The sequence below is a fragment of the Gavialis gangeticus genome, unplaced genomic scaffold (genome assembly GCF_001723915.1).
Source record: "Gavialis gangeticus isolate Ggan-Ray unplaced genomic scaffold, GavGan_comp1, whole genome shotgun sequence".
Lineage (NCBI taxonomy): Eukaryota > Metazoa > Chordata > Crocodylia > Gavialidae > Gavialis > Gavialis gangeticus.
This window is the reverse complement of record NW_017729025.1, coordinates 140,097,567-140,120,191: the sequence shown is the minus strand read 5'-3', so window position 1 is coordinate 140,120,191 and position 22,625 is coordinate 140,097,567. Positions and strand designations below refer to the sequence as shown.

Here is a 22,625-nt window from a genome sequence, read left to right as displayed (position 1 = left end):
CACTACAGTTAAGTAGTAGGGAGAACCAGTAGCAGCTGTTGGGTCCTAATGTCTGCTTACTTCTGACCTGAGCTGGGTTATTTCAGTCCCCTGCCGAAAAATATTGGCAATCCCTGGTTTGGGACATTCCCCACTGGCCATCTCCAGCTGGTTTTAATCCAATTTTGCAATACTTGCATATCAAGTCACACAGCACAAACAATATAACATGACTTCAGTGACCAGGTACAGGGCTTGAACAATGAATAGTGAACAGTCAGTTACTGAAGTGACTAGTTTATGAATAATCCATGGGCTAGAAAGTTTCCCCAGCGTGTTTGAACAATTATAAGTTGCCAATATATAAGGTCTAAAGTCTGTCCGTTGATAGTTTGCAAACATAAATGGACTCAATTTGTTGGATAAATTAGTTCACTGTGTTTAGTTTGTCCAACGCTAGTCAAATAAAACATAAACAAATCTAAGTCAATGGAAACATGCATCAGGATGACAAATGATCTTTGACATCTGATTGCTAATGCTAAAACCATGCTCATAATGTAGCATGTTATTATTGCACTGTTTAAAACATAAATACCTACTCCTCAACCTGAAATTGCCTAGCCTATATCCTGAAAATCCACAGACAAATCAATTTCTCTGTATGTTCCTTTTATACTCATGGCCCTGAACATGTTGCAAGAAGAAGAAAGACAGGAAAAACATATCAACTTTTCGCACTCTCTCACTTGCTGACATTTTTTGACTGTGGGGAACATGGAGACAAGGGCTGGAAAAGTTCTCTTCACCTCTCTCAAATCACTGAGGAAGAGAAAATAGACACCTGTGTTTTAAGATCAGGCCTGCCCTGACCATGTGGCTTTGAATGCATTTTCACTGTTATCACCCTAGAGAGTTTCTGGAGCTGGATGTGAAAGCTGTGTCTTTGTTTAAATCATTGTAACCATTTTCCAGATGCCCTCATGTTAAATTGCTAAATAGTTTACAACTTGCAGCCACAACTATGCATCCAGTACTCCCCCCTCCCCCAATAAATGATTATTTAACGTACCATTCGCTCCCATTTCCAATACACAGGAAAATTGTTTGCTATATTTAAGATGCCAGAGTGGATAAATCCCATCACTGGAAGGATATGCATTAGAACTGTTTATACAGTGAGTCACTGACACATCGTGTAGTGTAAAAATTCTTGATCCATCAGTTCCCAGCTCCTTGCCAGAATTCCATTCCTAGCCTGATGCAGTCAGTCTTTTTGGATCTTCCTTAATAAGATTAAACTGGCTGGATGTATTCTTCCTCCTCAGGGATTCCCCTTTATCAAGGAATTAGCTGTATGTCCTTCTGTGCATGATTCCCATGTTTATTCTTCAGTAGAAGCAACGGGATGACATGGTATCATTGCTTCCACAACATCGTTGATGTTAAGTGTCTTATTAATGACATGTGTCATGTTCTCTTCTCCTTTCATAAATCCCCTAAACTTCCAAACAGAATCAGTCAATATTATTTTGTTTCATCTCCTGGCACACCTTTTTTCTTATTTTCCAGTGAGGTGGAGCATAGTTCATACAGTTTTCATTTCTGAGAGTAACTTGCTTAGCTAAACATTTTTATTTAAATCAGAAGTTCTCCTTTTAGCCATCCAAAGATATCTCCAATATATAGACTGGGGAAACAAGTCAGTTTCCAATACAAAGTATCATACCACTCCACATAGTACTTTCACTTGATTCAGTGCAATGGTATTCAGTGCAATGGCTTTATTAACCATTGTATCCAGACAAAAGAAATGAGTCATGGAATGGGAGAATGAGAGTATCCAAGTGCATTGTCTTCAGATGAAGAGAGAATAATTTGTTCAGCACATCAAGCAATTTCCATTGACCTGGTAATTCCCACATCTCCTTTCTGTGGCTACCTGGCAGTGTCTTTAGGGGCCCAGCAGACCTAGTTTAAAAAAGAGGGGAAAAAATCAGCATTCCCTTTTTAGATCTATGCTTAAGCATGTTCTTAATATTAATCATTGTCTCTCAGAAAATAGGGTTGGGAGACCCCTCAAAGGATCATCTAGTTGAACCCTCTGCTCAGGGCAGGATCGTCCTGGTCTAAATAGAATTAAGCATTTTCTTGAATGCATTCCTATTTTAGGGGATAGATTCAGGTATGTTTGTGTACATTAGCCCCTTATTAATTTTTCTTTCTCCAGTTATTGTAAGAATGCCATCCAGGGATGATATGTAGGGGGTGCACATGCACCCCCTGAGCGTGGTGGTGCACCCCCTACAAAAAGGTGCCGCTGACAGTGTCGGCGGCATCTGCAGGAGCTCCCAGCTTACCGCCTCTGGGCTCCCGTCACTGCCACTATTCTCCTACCACCACCAGTGCAGCTGTGCCCCCCCAGTTACCAAGGGCATGTGCCATTCATGATGCCATCAGTGTGGCATTCAGAACCATCCTGGCATCTGATTCAAGCAAAGTGAAGTATGACAAATGTTGACAAATGTGCAATGTATGTTCTGTATTTACTTGAATTTAAGATGACCCCCCCATAATTATATTCTATGAATGGAAAATGTATACATTTGTGAATAATTTTCCAGGTATACAATCTAATTATTGTAGGGTTGTCTTGGATTTGTCCTCCCCCTATTCCACCTGCTACAGCAGGGAAAGCAGTGGCTGGGGGGATCAGATGGCTGGGGGGGGGCGGGTCAGGTGGCCCCCTTGCCCTCTGCTCCCCCACTTCTTCCTGTCCCACCCCTACCTCCCCACAATTTATGCTTTTTTCGACCCCATGTCCTGCAGGCTCTGCCTTCTCCCTACCACTCTCCAGTCTCAGCCTCCTCCCTCCTCCTCTCCCCACCACACTGTCAGTGCTGTTCAGGCTCTTTTCCCTCCCCAAACACAGCACATGGAAGCACAGTCCTTGCTGGGCCATGCAGCAGCATTGGCGCTGCTGATTGTCCAAGCAAGGGATGGAGTTTCATCCCTGGGAGGGAGTCTAGCCCAAGCCAGAGGCAAGCTGCACCTGACAGTAGGGAGGGAAGGGGCAAAGGGGGGGAAGCAGAAACTGCACAGGGCAAGTAAAAGTGGGGGCAAGAGGCTGCTGAGGTTCTGACTCCAGCCTCAACCTGTGCTCAGAGCCAAAGTCAAGGCCACAGCAGCTGCCTGCCCCCCACACTACATTGTATGCAGAACTAAGACAAAGGACTCCCCCTGCCCCCGCTAATTGTGGGGGAAGAGGATGACACACCTTCTCTTAAATTCAAGTAAATACAGTAGTATTTAGCATTCAGATGGAAGCCTCCACTGTGCTGTGATATTGTGACAAACTGGGATGTTTTCCTGTTCCTGAAATGGCATGTTCCAGTAAACTATGACCACCCTGTAATCTAGGGAAATCTTTTGTTTTTGCTATGGCTGCTCATCCCTAATATTTAAAAACATTCCTTCAAAATAATAATATCAGGTATATTTTGATCCCTTTCCTTTCAATGCCCTACAGCAGAGGTTCCCAAACTTTTTCTAATTTCATATTCCCTTCCAGATTTGCCATCTGCCTGCATACCCCTACCAGTATACATTTTTTACTTTAACCCCTTAAATGCCAATTGTTATTATAATGAAAACTAAATTTGCCATTACACAATTTCTCCCGTGTACCCCAGAGATTTCTTGTGTACCTTCAGGGGTATGTGTATCATAATTTGGGAACCCCTGCTGTATGGCGATGTGAACCTGAGCCTAGCATTTTACAGTAGCAGATTTTCTGATCTCAAGGACTGCTACATACCGGGGGTCCTAGCTAAGGTAAGGTATGATGGAGTGGGGAAAGGATATTTCTTCTTGCTTCTCAAGAGGCTGTATATGGCAGAAAAGAAACAGAATAGAGAATGGCCATTCAGTCTCAGGACTGACTTGCTTTTCTGCTTTTGCTTGCTGTCATTAGCTGTTTGGGTAAAAGAGAGGGAGGAGCTTCATTGGCACTAGGGAAAATTGTTCACACAGGAACAATGAACTTCTTTTTCTGTTCTCAGCAACAAAAGTCCTCTCCTCAGAAACACCTCAGACCCCATGTAGCTGGCAAAGGGCCCATAGGTTTATTATAGATCACCTGTCTATATATTTATTTAGACTTAAATTCTATGTAATAGATTTAGAGAAGGTGTCTATTTATTCTTTAAATTAGCTGAGAAGTGAGAATTAGCTAAATGGAGATGGATTTAGAGATCAGCACAATTCAGGAAGATTCTTAAAAAAAACCCTTCTCCATGTGAATTAATGACTTTCAGACTGCTTTTTATAAACTAGTTTTTCAGAAGTCATCTCTGAAGGCTTGTATAAAGTATTTTTAAAGGTAACTTAATGGGAAAGAGAAAAGGTTTAAAATCATCTACTGGGGCTGTTGCAGGGGATATTAAATATTGATTTATCTTGGAGTAGGAATCATACTAAAGAGTGAGGCTTGTAGTCAGATCAATTTATCTGGAATACAAACTATAGCTGTATTTAGTACAATGGCAACATGAATCTTAAACAACTGGAAGTGCAAGGGTAAGCAGTTAATTTAAATCAGTTGGCTCTCCAAATCTTCAGTTTAAAAATACAACAACAAACCCTAGCATTTCAGACAGAACTGTTCCTAAATGTTTCACGCTATATATATAAAAGGTCTCATTTAGTTAATCCACGTTAAATCTTGAACTACCTCCCCTGCATCATGTTGCAAGTAGAAACAGAAACCCACAGTTCAAAGCCATCCCAAGTTTTAAGTTTTTAATTTCCCCAAATCTCTTGAAAACCTGATGCAAATAATTCAAGTAATCTGGCAAATAACACGGTAAGCAATTTTCTGCTACTTGCCCTTGCTACTATACTGCCAAACGTTTGGTCATAATATAAAATTTGGCTCAGATTGGACTTAACCAACAAAATGATTATGCTCCCTTCTCAGACATAAATTGCCAGCTAGTGGTATGGGCTAATATTTTTTCAGCCTGTATGAGCATGCATAGGTTCATAGTAGGAAGTTCTTTATCTAAGTGTGACATCAAAACAGGAGTTCCCAGATAATTTGTGTTGTTATTGCTTGTGTTTATGCTGTGTTCTTTACATGTATTCCTTCAACAACAGCAAAGTCTTTAATGTTCCATGACTGAAAAATACATTAAATAGATGTATGGGCAAGGCCACATGGTCTAGCAACCAGAGTGCTGGCCTGAGCCTCAGGATCCTTGGGCTCAATTCTCAGCTGTATCACTGGATTTCCAGGTGACCTCTAGCAAGTCACTTCCCATCTCTATACCTCAGTTATCCTGTGGGTAAAATGGAATTATACCACCCTTTTTGATAAAATTACTTGAATTCTACTGCTGAAAAGCATCCGAAACAGCAACAACAACAATAAATACAAAATTAAGAAAATATAATTATTATATATCCAGGGCAGTATCACATCTTCTGGTGCAAGACATGTAAAGGATGCACTACCACAAATGCTATCTAAATATGGCTAGAAGTAAAGCAAGAAGAAAGGCATAATTCCCTGAAACACTAGTCCCTTTGCATGCCTGTTATGACCCTCCTTATGGTAGTAAATACATTCCCTAGGGTTGAGAATCTCCATTCAGTGAATCACTTCAGCTGCATGTTTTCTCTTGAGGAAGGTAATGGTGATAATTTTGTAATCAGAGTAAGAGATGTGCCTAGGATGCAAAACACCCTCTTGAGAAAAACCAGCACTTAAAAGTAGGCTATAAGTGATCCACAGGTTTTTTATGGGTCTTCTACATGGGAATGAATTTCATGACTATTTTTGAAACTACTACTCAATATTAATATGTTGGTCTTTGAGGTACAAGTGTATGTTTTCTGCCTTGGGATATTCATTTTGCATTTAAGATGGCTTCAGGTGTGAAGATTCCTCAGACTCTGCACTAAAAAATCATTGTCTTCTACCACCCAAATAAATAGGGCTTCTCTTACATATCTTTAATACTTGCTGAGGCAAGCTGTATGGGTGAGTTGCTCCTCCCATCAGATAAAGGTGCATTCCAGTGTCCAGGAAGTGAGCATTTTTGAGCATTTTTATGTCATATGTATGATAGGAAAGCATCTTCTTTGATCAATTTTTAGGAATGTTTTGTTTGCTGATGTTTTATTTTTGTAATTTTACCCTTATCATTTCATAATTTTTCGTAAGTTTAGTGAACTTCTTTAATTTTACATTTATCAAACTCTACAAACTGTGAACTGTCCCACTGAGTTCAATAAGACGATTCTTGGTGGAAAAATCCCCTTACTTGTGTAGAGCTTCAGGATGAGGCCCATAGTCTTTTGTTTTTCACACCCTGAAGGAGAATAATTCTTCTGTGACTCAAAGCTAACTGGCTCAAAGGCATAAGGACCCCCACCTGACTTTCTCTTGAAGGAGGTGAATAAGCAGAAAGTATCTTTATTAGCCACCAATCAAGGACAGAAGGACCTTCCTTAACATCAGATTCTATTGTCAAATTTACCCCGGCTCAGTCCTGAAGGTGCTGAGTGCTGTGGCCCTGATTCAGGAGACTGCTTTATCCCATGTATACCTTTAACCACGTATACCTTTAAAGCACTACCATAAAGTTTAATAAGACTAGTTATATACCTAAGTACTTTGTTGGATAGGGTCCAGCATTTTCAGCATCTTTCAGGATCAGGGCTTATAAGAAGTGGTAAGCAGCTATAATTATTTTTGGTTGAACTAAAACTAAAGAAAGGAGCTAGTTGAAGGAACATCTATATCACCCTGATTATATATATCGCACTCAGTATATATATTGAGTGAGCAGTAGTGAGCAGTAGTCTTGCATTCTTGACACAGACAGTAAGTAGTGCATTTTCTTCAGGCTGAAATAATCAGAGAAAAATATGGCAGTGATGTGGATACAGGAGGTAAAACATGGCATAATGATGTTACTATCATTGTTTCATTGTCATCGACTGTGCTGCATTAGTGATGTGTTTTGTTTCCCTTTCAGCATAACAACAGATGCCTTGAGTGTAAATGGAGTAAACAGCAACAAACATCATAACATCATTTTTTAAAAAATAGATAAGAAAAGCTATAAAATCGGGGAAAACATGTTGATGGAAATAATAATAATTTAAAAAATAACAACAATACCTTACATGTATGTTGTATGTATAGAGGCAAGAATTCATGTGTATAGTTACCTATACAGAATGAATAAAAAGCAAGACACGTGTTTAGATATAATAGTGTTTGGTGTATTTCTGTGGCAATACAATAAAAGAAACCTAATTATTGTAACTGCATTCATAATTCTAAATAGAAATATGAACATTGAATAGGCCTGAGTTCCTTTCTGTTACTTATTTAGCCCACAGTAAGCGCAGTAATTGTTACTGTTAATTTAACAGTATTTTAACTTCCTTTTTTTCTTTTTTAAATTAAACATAAAGCATTTCAGTGACATTTGCAATAAAATATTGTATCTGAAGTTCAGGTTCTGTTTTATATGGGGGTTTTTTCCCAAGTGACTTAGGTGAGTTTCTCCCCCCTGATCAATTTGCCCTGTTTTTTTTACTATTAGAGTTTTTGTGCTAAAAGTGTTTTTATCACAAATGGCTACATACTACATCATGCAAGTGATTTTTGTATTAGCTTTTCCAGAGGTGTTTAATTTTGTAATAAAAAGTGCTATTATAATAGTTATTTACACTGGCGTAAATATGGTAACTATGTGAAACCCAAGTTCCTTAGCTTTTATGAGTTTAAAATCTCACATGAGCATACGTATTCATGCACATGTGTGTAAGTATGTCCGTTTTGTTTATAAAAATACATCAAACCAGTTCTTTAGATTCATAAGTAGACACATGTATCTGGATATACATTTTTAAAAATCTGTCCTTTTGCAAAACTTGGTAGAGAATACTTAATTTTGCTTTGTGTAGTTGATGTCTGCAGTACGTCATAGTTGTGTCCGTTTCAGGAAAAAAAAAGAAGTTTCACTGAGCAGAAGCTAAAATAGTTCTGTTGTTTGTTATATTACCATACTAAGACTAGAAAGAATGGGGGTTTAGTACTTTGAACATAATGATGACAGCCAACATTTCTGAGTCCTAACCTAATTTTGACCCATAAGAATGATTATGTATTTTAATTACATGTAGTGATGTGCATAAAAGGAGAGGTAAGTGTACAGATATATCTGCAGAATCATGACATCATATCCACAACTTAGACGAGCACTGTTCCAGATTGTTAAATCCAGTTAACTTAAGTACATTCTCAGCTGCTTATTCAGAATGCCTGCATTTTGCAAAAATCAGACTGAAGATACAGTAAGATGGAAGTCATCTTTCCCTATAATGATTAGTCAACTACTAGAAAACAACCTAGTGCTGCTGCAAGCTAATGTTGTTGCTCCTAAAAATGGAGTGGTAGAAGTTTTTGCCGGCAGTGTAAAGGTCTGAAATCTGTACTCTGGGTATGTATATGCGAGAGCTAAGTACAGATGTTCAAAAAACCTGAATCCACTCAAGTTATGTGGTTTTCTGTAAGCAGCCTTGGTTAGATTGGTAGTGAACAGTAGACACATCCGCCCTTTGGCATTGGGAGAGGGGCGCACAGGCTGAATATGCTGGCTGAGGCTTGTAGGTTGGGGGTGCTCCTGCCTTTCAGCATGCCCTGCAGCTCCCTGGACTGCTGAAGATTGCCAGGCACGGCCAAGCACTCAGGTCACCCTTGATTGCCTGCTGTGCATGGGTAAGCATGTCCCCTCCCCCCACTCCTGCCCAAGTACTCCAGGATCCTGTAGCTGCAGGCCCAAAAAGCCTTGTAGCATGCCATATACCCATGGCTTTTGTACCTGTGGGCAGTGGCCGAGCTGCAGAGGTCACAGGGTTGCCTCCATGCAGACCCTGTCCCAATCTTCTGTCCCCTGCCAGCCTGACCCACCAGAGGCCTGCACTGGCTCCTGGTTGGGGGAGGGGTCCATGCTGGGGTCCAGGTGGCAGGGTGCCTGTCTCTGGCCTCAGAGATATGGTGTGCGAGAACCAGAGTTAGGCTCCATGGGGCTCTGCTTGAGCATGGGTGTATGGGGGTCCCTAGCTGGGTGTGTGGGAGTCAGGGTCAGGCCCCATGAGGCTATATGTGAGTGCGGGAGGTTCTCCTGTGCTCAGTGTCAGATGTGTATGTACATCATAGAGTGCTTTGTGATAGGATGGGGGGGACAGTCTGGGGATATGGGTGCCGAGGTCCAGAGGCTCATGCTGGGGATGCAGATGCTTCCCTTCCCCACCTTTTGCCTGCCTGAGGCTGACAGATGGCTGGAAGTGGGAGGAGGGACTTGGGAGAGGGTCTGTGCTGGCTCGGCTTTGGGAGAGCTCGGGGATGGGGCCCAGTGGGTGCTCAGCCAGAGTAGTCAATTGTGGGTCAAATGTTAGCATACCTCTCTGTGAGATGGGGCTTGGTGGGGGGCTGCAAAGGAGGCTGGTACGCCAGAGGACAGCAATCTAATTTGAATTGATAGGCAATCTAGTACAGAAGTTCAATTTAATGGTCTAACTTAAATTGGTTAGATCTGAGTGCACGTGAACCAGGTCTTTCTCAGACCTGGTTTCACTATTTTTAGACCTGTCTGTGTGTGCCAAACTTCTGTACAGTTACGGGTCTAGATTGATTTCCAGCCACTTAGACTGGTTTATGTGTAATGTCTGTACCTGGCCAAAGAGTACATAATGAATCAATAAACCAATTATTTCCTGAAGAATGTACATCAAATATAATGATTTGGTCATAATTAATATGAAATATAAAAATGGGTTTTCCAAATTCATGCTCTCAGGCTTTTTACAGTTATAAGTTATGTAGGGTATGACCAATATTATTTACCAGTTACCTACTGAATTTAGTGTTGAACAAGCTGTCAATTGACAATACCTGACAGAAGACACACTACTGAATGCTACAGAAGAAGAATAATCTCTCCTTAGAGCACTCTTGATCAATGATTAACAGATATTGAATTCGAAGTGGTAGGAGTAGCAGAGAGTTGGATTTTTCTTGACTCCTGCAGGTGAAGTTTGCATTCTGGAATAAGAGATTTGATTATTCTAGGATGTGTTATTAATAAGTCTTAATAATAGTCATATAGTTCTCAAGCCCTTTTAGAAACTAGCGATGACTCAAGCATTAGAGTCCTTCTAACCAACTGTGTATTCTATAGTATATTATATGGACTATAAAGTAGTAAGGCTTTTTGTTCATTTTAAATTTACAAGCTGTTAATTTAATTGATTGGGCTTTGGTTTTAGGGACTAATGAATGCACATTAACAGAAGACAGAATTCAGACAATTGTTTATTTAAAATAATTCTGTCACATTTCAATGAAATACATAATTTCACAGTTGAATACTCTGTGAATTTTTTGCTGAAGCAAAGAGTTAATCAGAAAGTTTTCGGATACTGCCATGCATCATGCCTTTGTGCATGAATAAAAAGTTGGAAACCGCATGAAAGCAGTATTTGGGTTACCACACAACTGGATATGCTTAAGTCTGAACGCTTCATAACTCTAACTACTGGGGAGTTGCAAACTTATAAATAACCTTGCAATTGGTTAAAACCAAATTAAAACCATATGAACAAAGACATAAAGCATTTGGTTAAGGGGGTTCAGCGACGGCAGTAATCCTGTTGAAAGTAATCTAACTAGAGTAGATCCTAGCTTAGGGTGCTTGCAAGGGCTGCAGTAGTTAAGGATCTGTCAATGTTTTATGGGGACTGGGGAAAGGTTAACTCAAAATCGTGTTGAGGTGGTAAATGTGGATATCTGGCTTTTTTATTTTTAAGAAATTAAAAAAAAAAATCCATGATATTTTTAAAGGATGACCTTTGAGGTACCCAAGTTCAATATATTAAAAATATGTGCTGAATGTCCCTAGTAATCAAGGTATGAGGGGCTTTCACCTGAACATTTGCTTCGTATTTCATTGTGGTGATATCAGACACACAAAAATCATGATAGTTACTTAAGGAGATCATATTTAAAAGGAGTAAATTTGGGCAGGTCCTTTTTTACTTGCTTATTTGGAGCCTTTAGGGATCACATATTTAATAATTAAGCTTTTTTACTGAATCCCAAGGGCTGGACATTTTTTATTTTAATGAAAGCTGAGATTCTCATGTGTTCATCTGACTCCAGGAGCTGGGACTTTAAGAAGAAAACCATATATGTTGAGACTCACTCTAAATCATGCAAGCCAGCAGCCCTGGACTCCTATTCCACTTGTGATGCTCCAGCATGTGTCATGTTGTCATACTCACAGTACAGTGGAAACCTGTTGAAGCATACAGCCAGTCTAAGCAGGGCTAGTGTAAGTCCCTTTTCAAATACATTTCTTACTTTTCAGCAATATTCTGAGATCAGTCCATTAATAAAGAGGATTTAATGAACTCCCTTTTGCCAAGGCAGGCTGTATGCTGCAGTGCAATTAAGCAAAGTGCATTATGGGGCACCATAAGGGAACTGGAGCCTGTAGACTACGGCAGGAATTCCTTTCTTTTCTTTATAGGTTCTTATGCTACCCTCATCACAGTAATGTTGGAGCTCCTCACCCATAATAGGGGGACCTTCATGGAGGAAACCAAAGTTTAAATGAAAATTTGCTGCTCAATGTAGCCATTAGGGTAATTTCCCTCATACTGTTAAAGTTACTAGAATAGAATTAGGTAAAAACCTGGTTGATTCATCTTTCAGTCACAGGCATTTGAAATTAATTCGTCCAACTTACAAATGTGCGAAATGGTAAAAACCAGGCACTGTTGCAGTTTTGTGATAACATTTTCTCTCGTGCACATATGCATGTGTGGATGTACTTCTGCACACAAACTCTTTAAATGCCCCATGCCTGGAGTGATGCAGTAGATTGTAGTTTAATCAGGCAGTGCTTTTGTAACAGAATCTGAAGCTTAGGGAAATGTGCGATGAAAGATTTGTGAACCTGGGCCAAAGTTATGGTTCCCTATGTAAACCATAAGAAATTCTGTGATTATTTTTTCAGACTTTCCACCTATAACCTGGTAAAAATTTGATGGATTTGTTTAAGTCTAGCATGGTGTTTGCTTAAGCCTGAAACTCAAAGCAAACCTTGATCTAAGAAACCAATTGAGTTAAATTTGAAAAAAGATTCAAACGGTAACAAATGACACCAAGTTGTCTTTTAGTTGTATGTATGTTGTTCTTTTGGGGATTTTTATTTTCCTAACTTCAGATTTATTTGATAGGAACTATTTCCATATTTGAGATACTGTGCTGTCATTTTAGGGTATGATCAGTTAATAAATACCAAAGTACTTATATGTTGTATCACAACACATCTATCCTCCTTCATTTTCAAGATAACAGTTTCTTTTGATAGGGCAGATGAACTTATTTAAAAAGTAACTGGTTGTATGATTGGAAAACTTGTTTTGGAATTAACCAGACTTTCTGCAATAAGTTTATCAGCTTTGGAAATCTAATATCTCAGTCAGGTTTTCTAGAGCATGTCCTGTTGTTATGATGTTGTCCAAAGTTTCCAGGTAAACATTACACAGGTATGTGAAATGAAGGTGCAGTTCCAAGGGTTTGACTTACTCTTTTTTTTCTCATAACAATAGTGTCCTTATTGTGTTTAATCCACCTCGGCAACAAGAGAAATGGAGCAGTCTCATGCCCAGAGACCAATTGGAAAACTGACATTAATTGTGATAAAGTTAATATTTAAACCTCTCACCCATAATAACTAAAATAACCAGAGATAAGGCTGAAAGTCAATTTGTCATTATCCTTGCTGTGCCAGAATATTGCAAAATATTCTTAGCAGAGGGTAATTTCACTTTCCAGATCTGGCTGTTAGAAAATATCAGGAACTTGTTGAAAAGTTTGGGAGTGTTTGTAGCTTGACCTGTACAGGATGAGCCCCCCACCCCCAAACAAACAAACAGAATCATGTTTCTTCATTCATGGGCATAATCAAGTGGACTGTAGGAAAGACATAAAACAAGCTGAGTTTTGAACTGCTGTGTTGTTCCGAGCATCCGACAGATTCGTAAGAAACTGTAGTGTTTTGCTGCAGTGGCTCCAAGGATTTAATTTCACAGTTTCCATTAGGTGGAAGAATTGTTGTGCAAATAAATCCCTCTTCGTTGTGCTAAAACATTTCCTCCTGATATTTTGAACAAAGGTTTTTGTTATTGCTGTGTACAGTCTGAAGTACATAAATAGAATACACCAGGGTTAGCAAATAATTCACTAAAGGATTAGTTGAAATGTTTACTGTGGAATAAATCAACTATATGTATTTTATATGTAAAGACAATGTGATAATTATTTGTAGCCATTGTAACTCAAATACTGTCCTCAGAGTATGTAGTGGCCCCTTAGGCATATGCTTTGTGGCTTCTGTGAATGACCCATATTAATTCAGACTTTAGAAATTGGCTCTTTAAATAAATGTTGGTAACTGCTTCCAAGCTAGGCTATTGAAATAAAGGGTATTACATCACTGACCAACCACGTCTACTTAAATAAAATGTATTTGTTTGCAAAAAAAAAAAGAAAAAAAAATTAAACCTTTCACACAACGATCAGTGTGTATGCCATTTTCCATTTCAGTCTGAGCATATATTTCAGATGTGGAAAAAGCTAGCATGTTGAAATAATTTGAGGCATGGGTATAGTCTGATCAGTCTTGGTAATCCAGAAGGGAGGGGTGCCCAGTGTATTATTACATTTCATATATTGTTTTTCAAGAGATGGATGCAATCAGTCATCTTCTCGCATATGTTTTGAAAAAAAAAACTTGTCTTGCTGGCAAGTAAACTGTTATTTAAGTACACAATCCACTGTACTACTGAAACAGTTTTGCCAAACTTGTCCAAGTATTCTCACATGCTTAAAGATGGTATAAATATCATTTATAGCAAGCCGTTTACTTCAGACTATATGGAATGCCTTCCTGCTCCCCTCATCTAAGTGTCCCAGTTTACATTATGGCCTTTATTGCTTCTGTTTGATGGAGTGATCAGTAAAAATTTAATGACACTATAAAATAATAAAAATGTCATTAATTTACCACGGATCTTGGATGCAGTGGTTGTAAAGTTACATTAATAAACAGAATATTTTTTACAACAAAAAGCATTGTTACGTGGGAATGTATAAATAACACACATAAATTTAAGAGCAATTTTACTGTTAGCACACACATTATTATGGAATAGCCAATAAGTGTATAAAACATAGTATATAAAATTTTATGAAAATATACTGTGCACATCAAAAATTCAGCTTTTATCTAAGTGCAGAGAAAAGCCATTATTGCAAGCTTACTGTTTCATTGCTGTTTTTCCACAAGATCACAATTTTATATTTGTTTCTAGCTGTTTGAAGTTGGTAGTGTTTTTAGAGGAAAGGCCTACTTATTCCTTTCTCCCTCTCCACGGTTGACTAAACCATTCTGTTACCTCCTTTGCACCAGGGAAGAATTGATAATCCCTTCCACAGAAGTGAGGGATAAGTTGCTAATTTAATGCAAAGTTAAAAATAATGCCCAAAAGGTTGAATGGCTTGCTTGGTGAGTCTGGAAATAAGGGATAATAATCTAACAGTCTATCTGTCATCACTGGGGCTGCTCCATCATTGACTGCAATAATATGTGAATATGATGGATGCCACAGACTTGTGGCTCATAACATTTAACATTTATCAGCTCTCAGTAAAGGGGGCTTTATAATTTAAATATCATTATTTAATATGCAACATCTACCTCATACATCATAATTTCAAAGCACTTAGAGAACCAACCATCCTACAATACAGTGGAGCAGACTTCAATTTTTTCAATAACTTTTATGTTTTCTGCATGTTTGTGACTGACAATGCATAAATAAGTGCCTAATCATGCCACTGAATGGAAAATGAAGATCTGGCTGTTAACAAGAATAATTTTTTTTTCTTCATCTAATTTTAAAGTAGTGATTATTTTTACTGCATTTTTCACAGACTCAGAATCAAAATCTAAAATGGGCTTGAAAGAACTTTCACCTTTGAAATAATTCCTGAATTTTGAAAATTCTTGGGCCCATTGCAGGGCTACTCTTATCAGCAAAGATTTTCAAGATCAAGTCCTAGGTCCTTTATTGAAATGGTACAATTGAAAGAGAACAGTTTAATATCAGTACATCACTTATGATAAACAGTGTGTTGTCCACTAGTTTAGATCTCCAGAATTATCGTCTTGAAGAGAATGCAAAACCCATGCACCATCTTTGGAAGGCATACAGAACTAATACATAAAAAAGCAGCATTGTGTAGCTAAAGAACCATATATAACCATTAGTAATCGTTATAATATACAAGATCCATTAATATATAAATGTATGTAATGCTTCTTAACTATAGTGTTAATTTTTTTATGTATTAACATTAATGTGCATGTTTTATCTGTATGCATGTATATGTATGTTCACAAATACAATATAAACACTCACCAAACCTGTGTGTGTGTATGTGTGTGCACGCATGTGTGCACGTTTTATAGAAACACACACACGCATGTAAACACACACACAGTGGTTGTTTCTATTTCTGGATGTACGTATATATGTGTACTGATAAAATGTTCACATGAATGCTAAGAGCATGCTTGTGTACATCCACCTAGGCACTTTTAACCATATTTTGTGTGTGCTGGTCTACAAAAGGATATACACATAAAATTGATCTTCCTTTCAGTGTTTGTTTGCAGCAGGAAAAGGTATATATTTAAAACTAACACATCTTAAAATTACAGTGTAGAGAGGGCAAAAAGCTTGGTTAGCTTATTTGCCATTAGCTTGCTGAGTCTGATTGGGGTTAAACCTCAGAAATGTAAATCTCGTGTCTAAATTTGCAGTGCCTCTTTGATATTAATTTCATACTAATTTGTTAAATCTTTTTGAATTTTATGGATTTTTTTAGTTGAAAAATATCTTATTCTTATAGAAGCATTTTCTCCTATGTTTTCCATGAGCCTTTCATAAAAGTTTTACTAATTCTTTCTGTAAATATTTATATTTTACAACCATCAATGTGAGAATATTTTTCAGTGGAGGGGAAAAAAAGACTTAAAAGCTGTTTCAAAAAAAATATTGAAATAGCTATGATACATATTCTAGGGAATTAAAAGATGGAGATTATTATTCAGTCATAAGTGCATGTTACTTGTTTTAGAAGATAAGGTATTATTATTGTGTAAGCGTTCTCAGTGTAGTGTTTCTGAACCTTATCATGTAATTTTCCCTTTTCTCCTTCCATGTCAAAATATTGATATTCTTTCAGAAACTTTTTTTTTTTTTTAACAGAGAATATTTTCTGGGAAAATCAAAGAGAATGAATGACTAGAAAGATACTTCAAATGTGCATATTGATACATAGTAGCTTCTGTTGATTTTTATAGTAGAAAGGTATTTCTCTTGCTTCTAAAATACACATAAGGACTGTTCTTCTAAGAAGATTGCAGGTGCCAGGGAACTCTTGGAAAAAGTTTTAATGAAAAAATTTGGAAAGAGAAATGGAATGTGCCAAAGGCCATTTCCTTAGTACTCAGCTTTGTTTTTATTGTGAATCCAAAGTCTAAATCTTTTAAAAAGGAATCCAGAACTCTTGGTGGACTTTTATTCCTGTCTACCAGCAAGACAGACCTCATTTTCACGATTCCAGGGTTATTGTGGCATTATCCAACACCTTTCACTCTTATGGGAGGCCTTTTAGTAGTAGTGTTTTGCCTATCTAGTTATTTTGCCTATGTAGGCACTTCTCTTCTGGAATTCTTTCCATTTCAGTTTCTCTGTATCTTAAAGTTATCATCAACTAAAACATTATATAGAGTAAATATGCTGTAAAGACAACTCAGCAGCATGAAGTGTTACTCCATGATTAGCCTGCAGAAATAAGTTGGTAGATGATTAAAAGATTTTGTCAAGCTTTGAGAAATGCAGTCTGTACCTGTAACTCCTCAGCTGCATGTTGTAGTAACCCAGTATGTCAATTTTATACTGTGTTTTCTTCCTGTGGAGATTTAAAATATTCCATGAGCTGAGGAATCAGAAAGCTTCCTGCACAATTTGGCTGATGGGAGTTAATTATAGAAACGCAGCACAATTCAAAAAATAATCAGATTAGAAGGCACAGTTGAACTGAGATTGAACAAATGAGGGACAACAGCCATCAAGTAATTGTATGTTTGGTTTTTAAGAATAGTTCCAAGTTTCTAAATATCTTGCAGGAGAGAAACTCATAATGTTTCCTTCTTCTGTCTTACATACTCGCTATAGAACTAGGTCATTGAACAATAGACTGAACAGCAATCAGCACTCTACTTCTGCATAATGCATTAAGTATAACATGGAGAAACTGTTCGTGGAGCTGAAAGCTGGTATTTCATGTCTGTAAATTCAAGCTGACATGACATTTAATATTGTTTCATAGTAATGAACAACAGGGTTTCATTCATTCAGAAGTACAACATAATGCCAAGTTTAGTCTGAAGAGGTAACAACAAGGCAAGAGGGAAAACATGTTGTGTTCCTTCAAATGAGAACACTAAATTAATGATAACCATTGAACACTTAGCTACTGATACAGAGTACTACAGAGACTACCATTGTGATATGAAGGAATATTGCACTGTCAGTTATAGGGTCTTGTCCTGTACTTCTTTGATTAAAGAATTGGGTTAACACACAAAGTGCCTCTTATTTTTCATTTTGCAGTCCTAGGTCCAGGTTACCTGTGCAGGTCTACAGCTTTCAAAGGTTTGTGTTTTTCTAGGAACAAGTGCTCTGTCCTTTTTTTTTCTTTCTCCAATTCCCACTGAGTTCCATTTAAATTCCTAGACAAAATAATAGTATCAATTCTGTCATCTACTATTCCTTCTTTGAAATACTTGTCTTTGAAAGCCTCTTGCATAAAATTGAGACTTGTGTTTTCTCAGGGGTATGAATGCAAACTTGGATCTCATAGTGTGGGGGGAAAAAAGTGCTTTTTCTGTTAAATTAGCAGCATGCTTTAATAGGAACTCTTCTTTCAAGTGCTCATTTTTAGTCTGTCTCAAATGTCAATTGTTTTTTCCAGTTTAAGTCAGAAAGTTCAGTGGAAAGACAAAATGTGCAGCATGGATCAGCACTGCTTCCTGCCAAAAGCTTTCTGTGGTTGCAAGTGACATCATTTATGTATTATGGAGATGCACATTTAAATCTTATGTCCTGATCTGAAGAAAAGCTAAACATTCATCATTTCAGCATAATTTCAGCTGAAAACAAAGCGAGCTGTGGGTGTTCAAAACCACTGAAAATTAAATGGTATATTCTAAATAGCACTTTTAATTAAACCTGTTCATTTAATTCTCTCAGTAAAAGGAAAAGGCAAGTATCAATGCATACACTCAAGCAGAGAAGTAGAACTAATACCCAGAGCATTAATAATAATTATTTTATTTTTCAGGAAAGAACACGATTTGAGAATCTAGGCCCACAATTAACAGGAAAACCCAGTGAAGATGGAAAACTCGGCCCAGGAGTCATAGACCTTACAAGGCCAGAAGATGCAGAAGGTGAGTTGCCATTATGAATTGACCATGTCTAAACACTTTGGCATTAATTGCCACAATATGTCCCGGGTGGCAGTTACAGCTGAATCTTTAATGGGCACAGTACACCTAATCCTTGGGTCCATATTTAAAACATTTTGCCTGTTTTTGTCTGAGTAGCACATACAGGATAAAGAACAGATACAGATAACAAAAGTAAGTGATAGTTTACAGTATCTGAGTCATCTTGAAATGCTGTTAACCATCTTTCAGTAGCTTGCAATCAACTGTATCCAGCAGCTGACAATACAGTGTTTGCTTTTTGTATATCTTGGTAATCAGAGTGAATAATGAGAGCCTCAATAAGTAATATATTACTAAGAAAATTACCACTTTTGAAGACTAGTTAGAAATAATTTAGCAGCTTGACACAAAGCAGGTGCTCTAAAATCTAGAGGGATATCCATCAAGGTAGTGACACACTTTTCATGGAAACATAGCAAGTGTTGCTTTATTGACAGGTAGATTTCAAATGGTAATATAGAAATGTCCAACCCAGTAATGCCTTCCTACTGATTTTAGTGAGAGCTCCAGGTGTGCTGGAAGCACAGTAGCAAACCACAGTAACAATTCAGTGCTTCTCAAGACGTAAGTTAAACTCATTAATGTATGTCACTGTTACCTAGTGGTGCTACTGGATACCTCACAGTAGATCAGAGAGCTAAAGTATGTTGTTGCCAAGAACCTATATACCAATCTTTGAATGAAGATGAATGTTTTATTTTCAAACTTTCTACAAAATTTTTTGTACAAAGAAAATTATTTCTTGTTTGATAAGATTTGCTCACAACTCCTCCCCCCCACCCCAGACAACTTCTTGTCATGACACTGATCTCCTTAAAGAGATGCCTCCAAGAGTATGGACAGATATATTTGGAGCCATTCCAAAATGGGAATGTTTCAAAAGGTCAGCAGCTGTTATGTTAAAATTGTTATGTGAGAACAAGCCAGGAACAAGACAAATGTAGCAAAGCTGCTTCAACTTTAACATTGCTTCATCCAGGGTTTAAGTTGGAGCAGTTTTGCTACATGTGTATTGTTCCTAGTTTGTCCACATAAAACGATGAGAACATAATAGCTGCTGCCATTTTGAAACGTTCCTTCTTTGAAACAGCTCCAAATATAGGTGGTTCAATACCCTAAAATGCCTCACTCGTGTCCAAATCAGAAGCATCTGATTTGGTTGTTTGCCAGGTCCAAAAAAGCATAGAGACAATCAGAAGTTGCACCTGTCAACAAATAAGGGTCATTTAAAAATGTTTCTCATAATATGGACACAATATGGCTAGTGGGAAAGGTTGTAATATTTTGAAGTATATGGAAGTGCTCCTCTGGGCATAGTTTCCATTCTGTCTATGTCCATTTTGCCTGCGTGTAGGTTCCATTCTGACTCCAGACAGTGTCTCAATAATTTGCAGTCCATTTCAAAAACTCATTGGCAAAAATAGCTCACATAAGTATGCCCTTCCCGCTGTTGCTCAAATGTATCACTGCTATATTTGCCTAAACTAAAACAGCCTGAAGAACTAGATGCTAGTCTAAAGTCCTGATTTTCAATCTGTGAGATGTTTTTGCCTCCCCACTGCCTTCCTTTTCGCACATGCTTACCTTTAAGCACATGATTAACTTATGTTCTGGAACTGAAGCATGTGCTTAAAGGTAGGATGGGTGTGTGCTGGGGATATTGTAACGGAAATGTGTACAGTGTAATTGCAATGAAGTGCTCTGGACTGTCAAGTGAGCCATAGCAGCCATGAGACAGGTGGTACAGGTATTGTGGTATATCTATATCTTTATCTATATATATATGACTATCTATCTGCTTAAAAGTAGGTATGTGTTTGTGTGTTTTTGCTGAATAGAGTTGGACTTAAACACAGCTTTAAGTCCTTTACAAAATTAAGAGATCCGTTATGGCCACTTACACACCATTATGTAAGTATATTCTATATTTTCTCAAATAAAAAATGCACTTTAACACCAAAATTAGCAACTGGAAATTGCAGTGCACATTATATGTGAGAAATGCAGGGTCTGTACATGCATTCAAATAATCTGGCGGAGTTCTCCCAGGTTTCTCCCAGAAAAATTTACCCAGAGCTTCTCTCAGAAGAGAACACAGTCCTCCAGCATCTGCCCCTCACCCCTCACGGAAGACAGTGTGCTGCTCACTGGACTCTGCTGCTCCAGCAGGCCACAGAATACAACCTCTTCACAATCCTCACGTTGTGTTGCAGGGAAACAGGCTGACCATAGGCAGACAGAGTCAGCCAGTCAGGGCTGCCCTGTGCTCTGCTGCCATTTGCTGCCAGGCAGACTAAGGGAGCCTACAGAGCACTCTTGAGATGTGTGTACATGGGCCCCTCCTGGCTGCACAATATCAGCATTGCAAGCTTTCCACTCTTCTGGGCCTCAGCATTTTAATGTCTGTATAGGCAACACTGTGCAGTCATTTGCTCTCCCAGAAAAGCTTCACCTTCCAGGAGAGAGAGTAAACCCTGGTTGTTCCCAGATTATTTTGCTCCTGGAGTGGCTGTTTTTGCTTCTGGACTGTTCCTGGAGTGGCTGGGAGAGTCGCTGAAAGCAGTGACTCTTCCAGGAGAAAATGAATACCAGTATGAGGTAAAGACAGTTTCTGCAAGTTTTAGGCAAAAGTGAAAGTAAAATTATCATTGACTCATATGTCACATCCAGACGAGCATGCACATGACTGTTGCAGCATCTCAGTTTGAGACTCTGCAAGAGGCATGGTAAGAATGAAAAAATGTTCCCCACTCTGCATATTTGCACCATGGACTCTAAATTTGATACCAGAAATCCTGGTATAAAAATAAAAAAACTGCTGGAAAAAAAGCAGTGCAGGGAGTGCTCCTGGAGCATGCCCTGAAGCAACCGGAGGCTGGGTTCTCCAAGAAGATGCTCTGGCACCCAGGCAGAGCATCTCAGTGCCGGCGAACTTCCATTGCTGTCCCAGCATGCTGCTTCAGCATGCCCGAGCAAATCGGAGTGGGGCAAGGCTGTAACAGTGACCCGGACCCAGGCGCCATCCCCAGTAAATAGGAATGGTGGGGGTGGAAGGGGCTTATGTGTGGAGGGAATGTGCGGGGGTGGGGGTGGGGGAAGACTTCCCAGGAGGAATGCCTGCCCCCAGCACAGCCCCTCCACAGCTGCAGCAGTGGCCATTGGGTGCTCAGGGCCCTCTGCTGGCAGAGCCCCCCCATGGTTTGGCACAGCCCTAGCCGTCCAAGACCCAGCACCACCTATGCCACATGTTGCAGGCCAAGCCTGGCTCAGTCCTGGGGCATGTGCCTTTGGGCAGGACTGAACTGCTTTTGCTGTCACCCAGGACCCTTGGTACCAGCTGTCACACATTTGGCTGGGCCAGGTCCTGCCTCCATGGAGCCAGCTCTGCCCAATGGCACATGGGGCACTTGGAGGCAGGACTTGGTCCAGCCCAATGTGCAGCCCCTGCATGCAGTGCCAGGACCCCAGGTGATAGCAAAAGTGGCCCAGTCTTGCCCGAAGCCGCACATCCCTGGGCCAGGTCAGGCTGGGGCCACAACATGTGGCACAGGTGGTGATGGGTGTTGGGCAGCTGGGGCTGTGCTATGCCATGAAGGAGCTTTGCTAGCACTGAGCACCCGATGGCTGCTCTTCTGGGGGGAGTAGGCAGGCTGTGTGCCATGTGGAAGGCAGGTGGGGTACCTCTTGAACAGTTTCCCCCACCCATAGACAGTCCCCCTCACACCCATAGTCTCCCCACAATCCACCCACAAACCCCACATCCCCAACCACCTCCACAAACCTCCCACCCACATACCCAGCCTCAAACCCCATACCCCCCACAAACCTCACCCAAACAAACCCTACACTTGCCCACAAACGCTCCCTATCCCCCTGCAGATCCCACACCTATCCCCCCATGCCCCTTCCCCCCCA

The 22,625-nt window shown here is 39.3% G+C and overlaps 1 protein-coding gene across 6 annotated transcripts in view; it reads left to right on the top strand.

The window, feature by feature from the left end:
* The window catches only part of SOX6 (SRY-box 6), a 489,331-nt gene that overhangs the window by 408,192 nt on the left and 58,514 nt on the right, over positions 1 to 22,625 (top strand). For all 6 annotated transcript variants that reach the window (XM_019519647.1, XM_019519646.1, XM_019519644.1 and 3 more), the window contains exon 12: positions 18,542 to 18,650. In XM_019519647.1, coding sequence (XP_019375192.1) covers positions 18,542 to 18,650 — 109 coding nt within the window. The remainder of the gene's footprint in view (positions 1 to 18,541; positions 18,651 to 22,625) is intronic.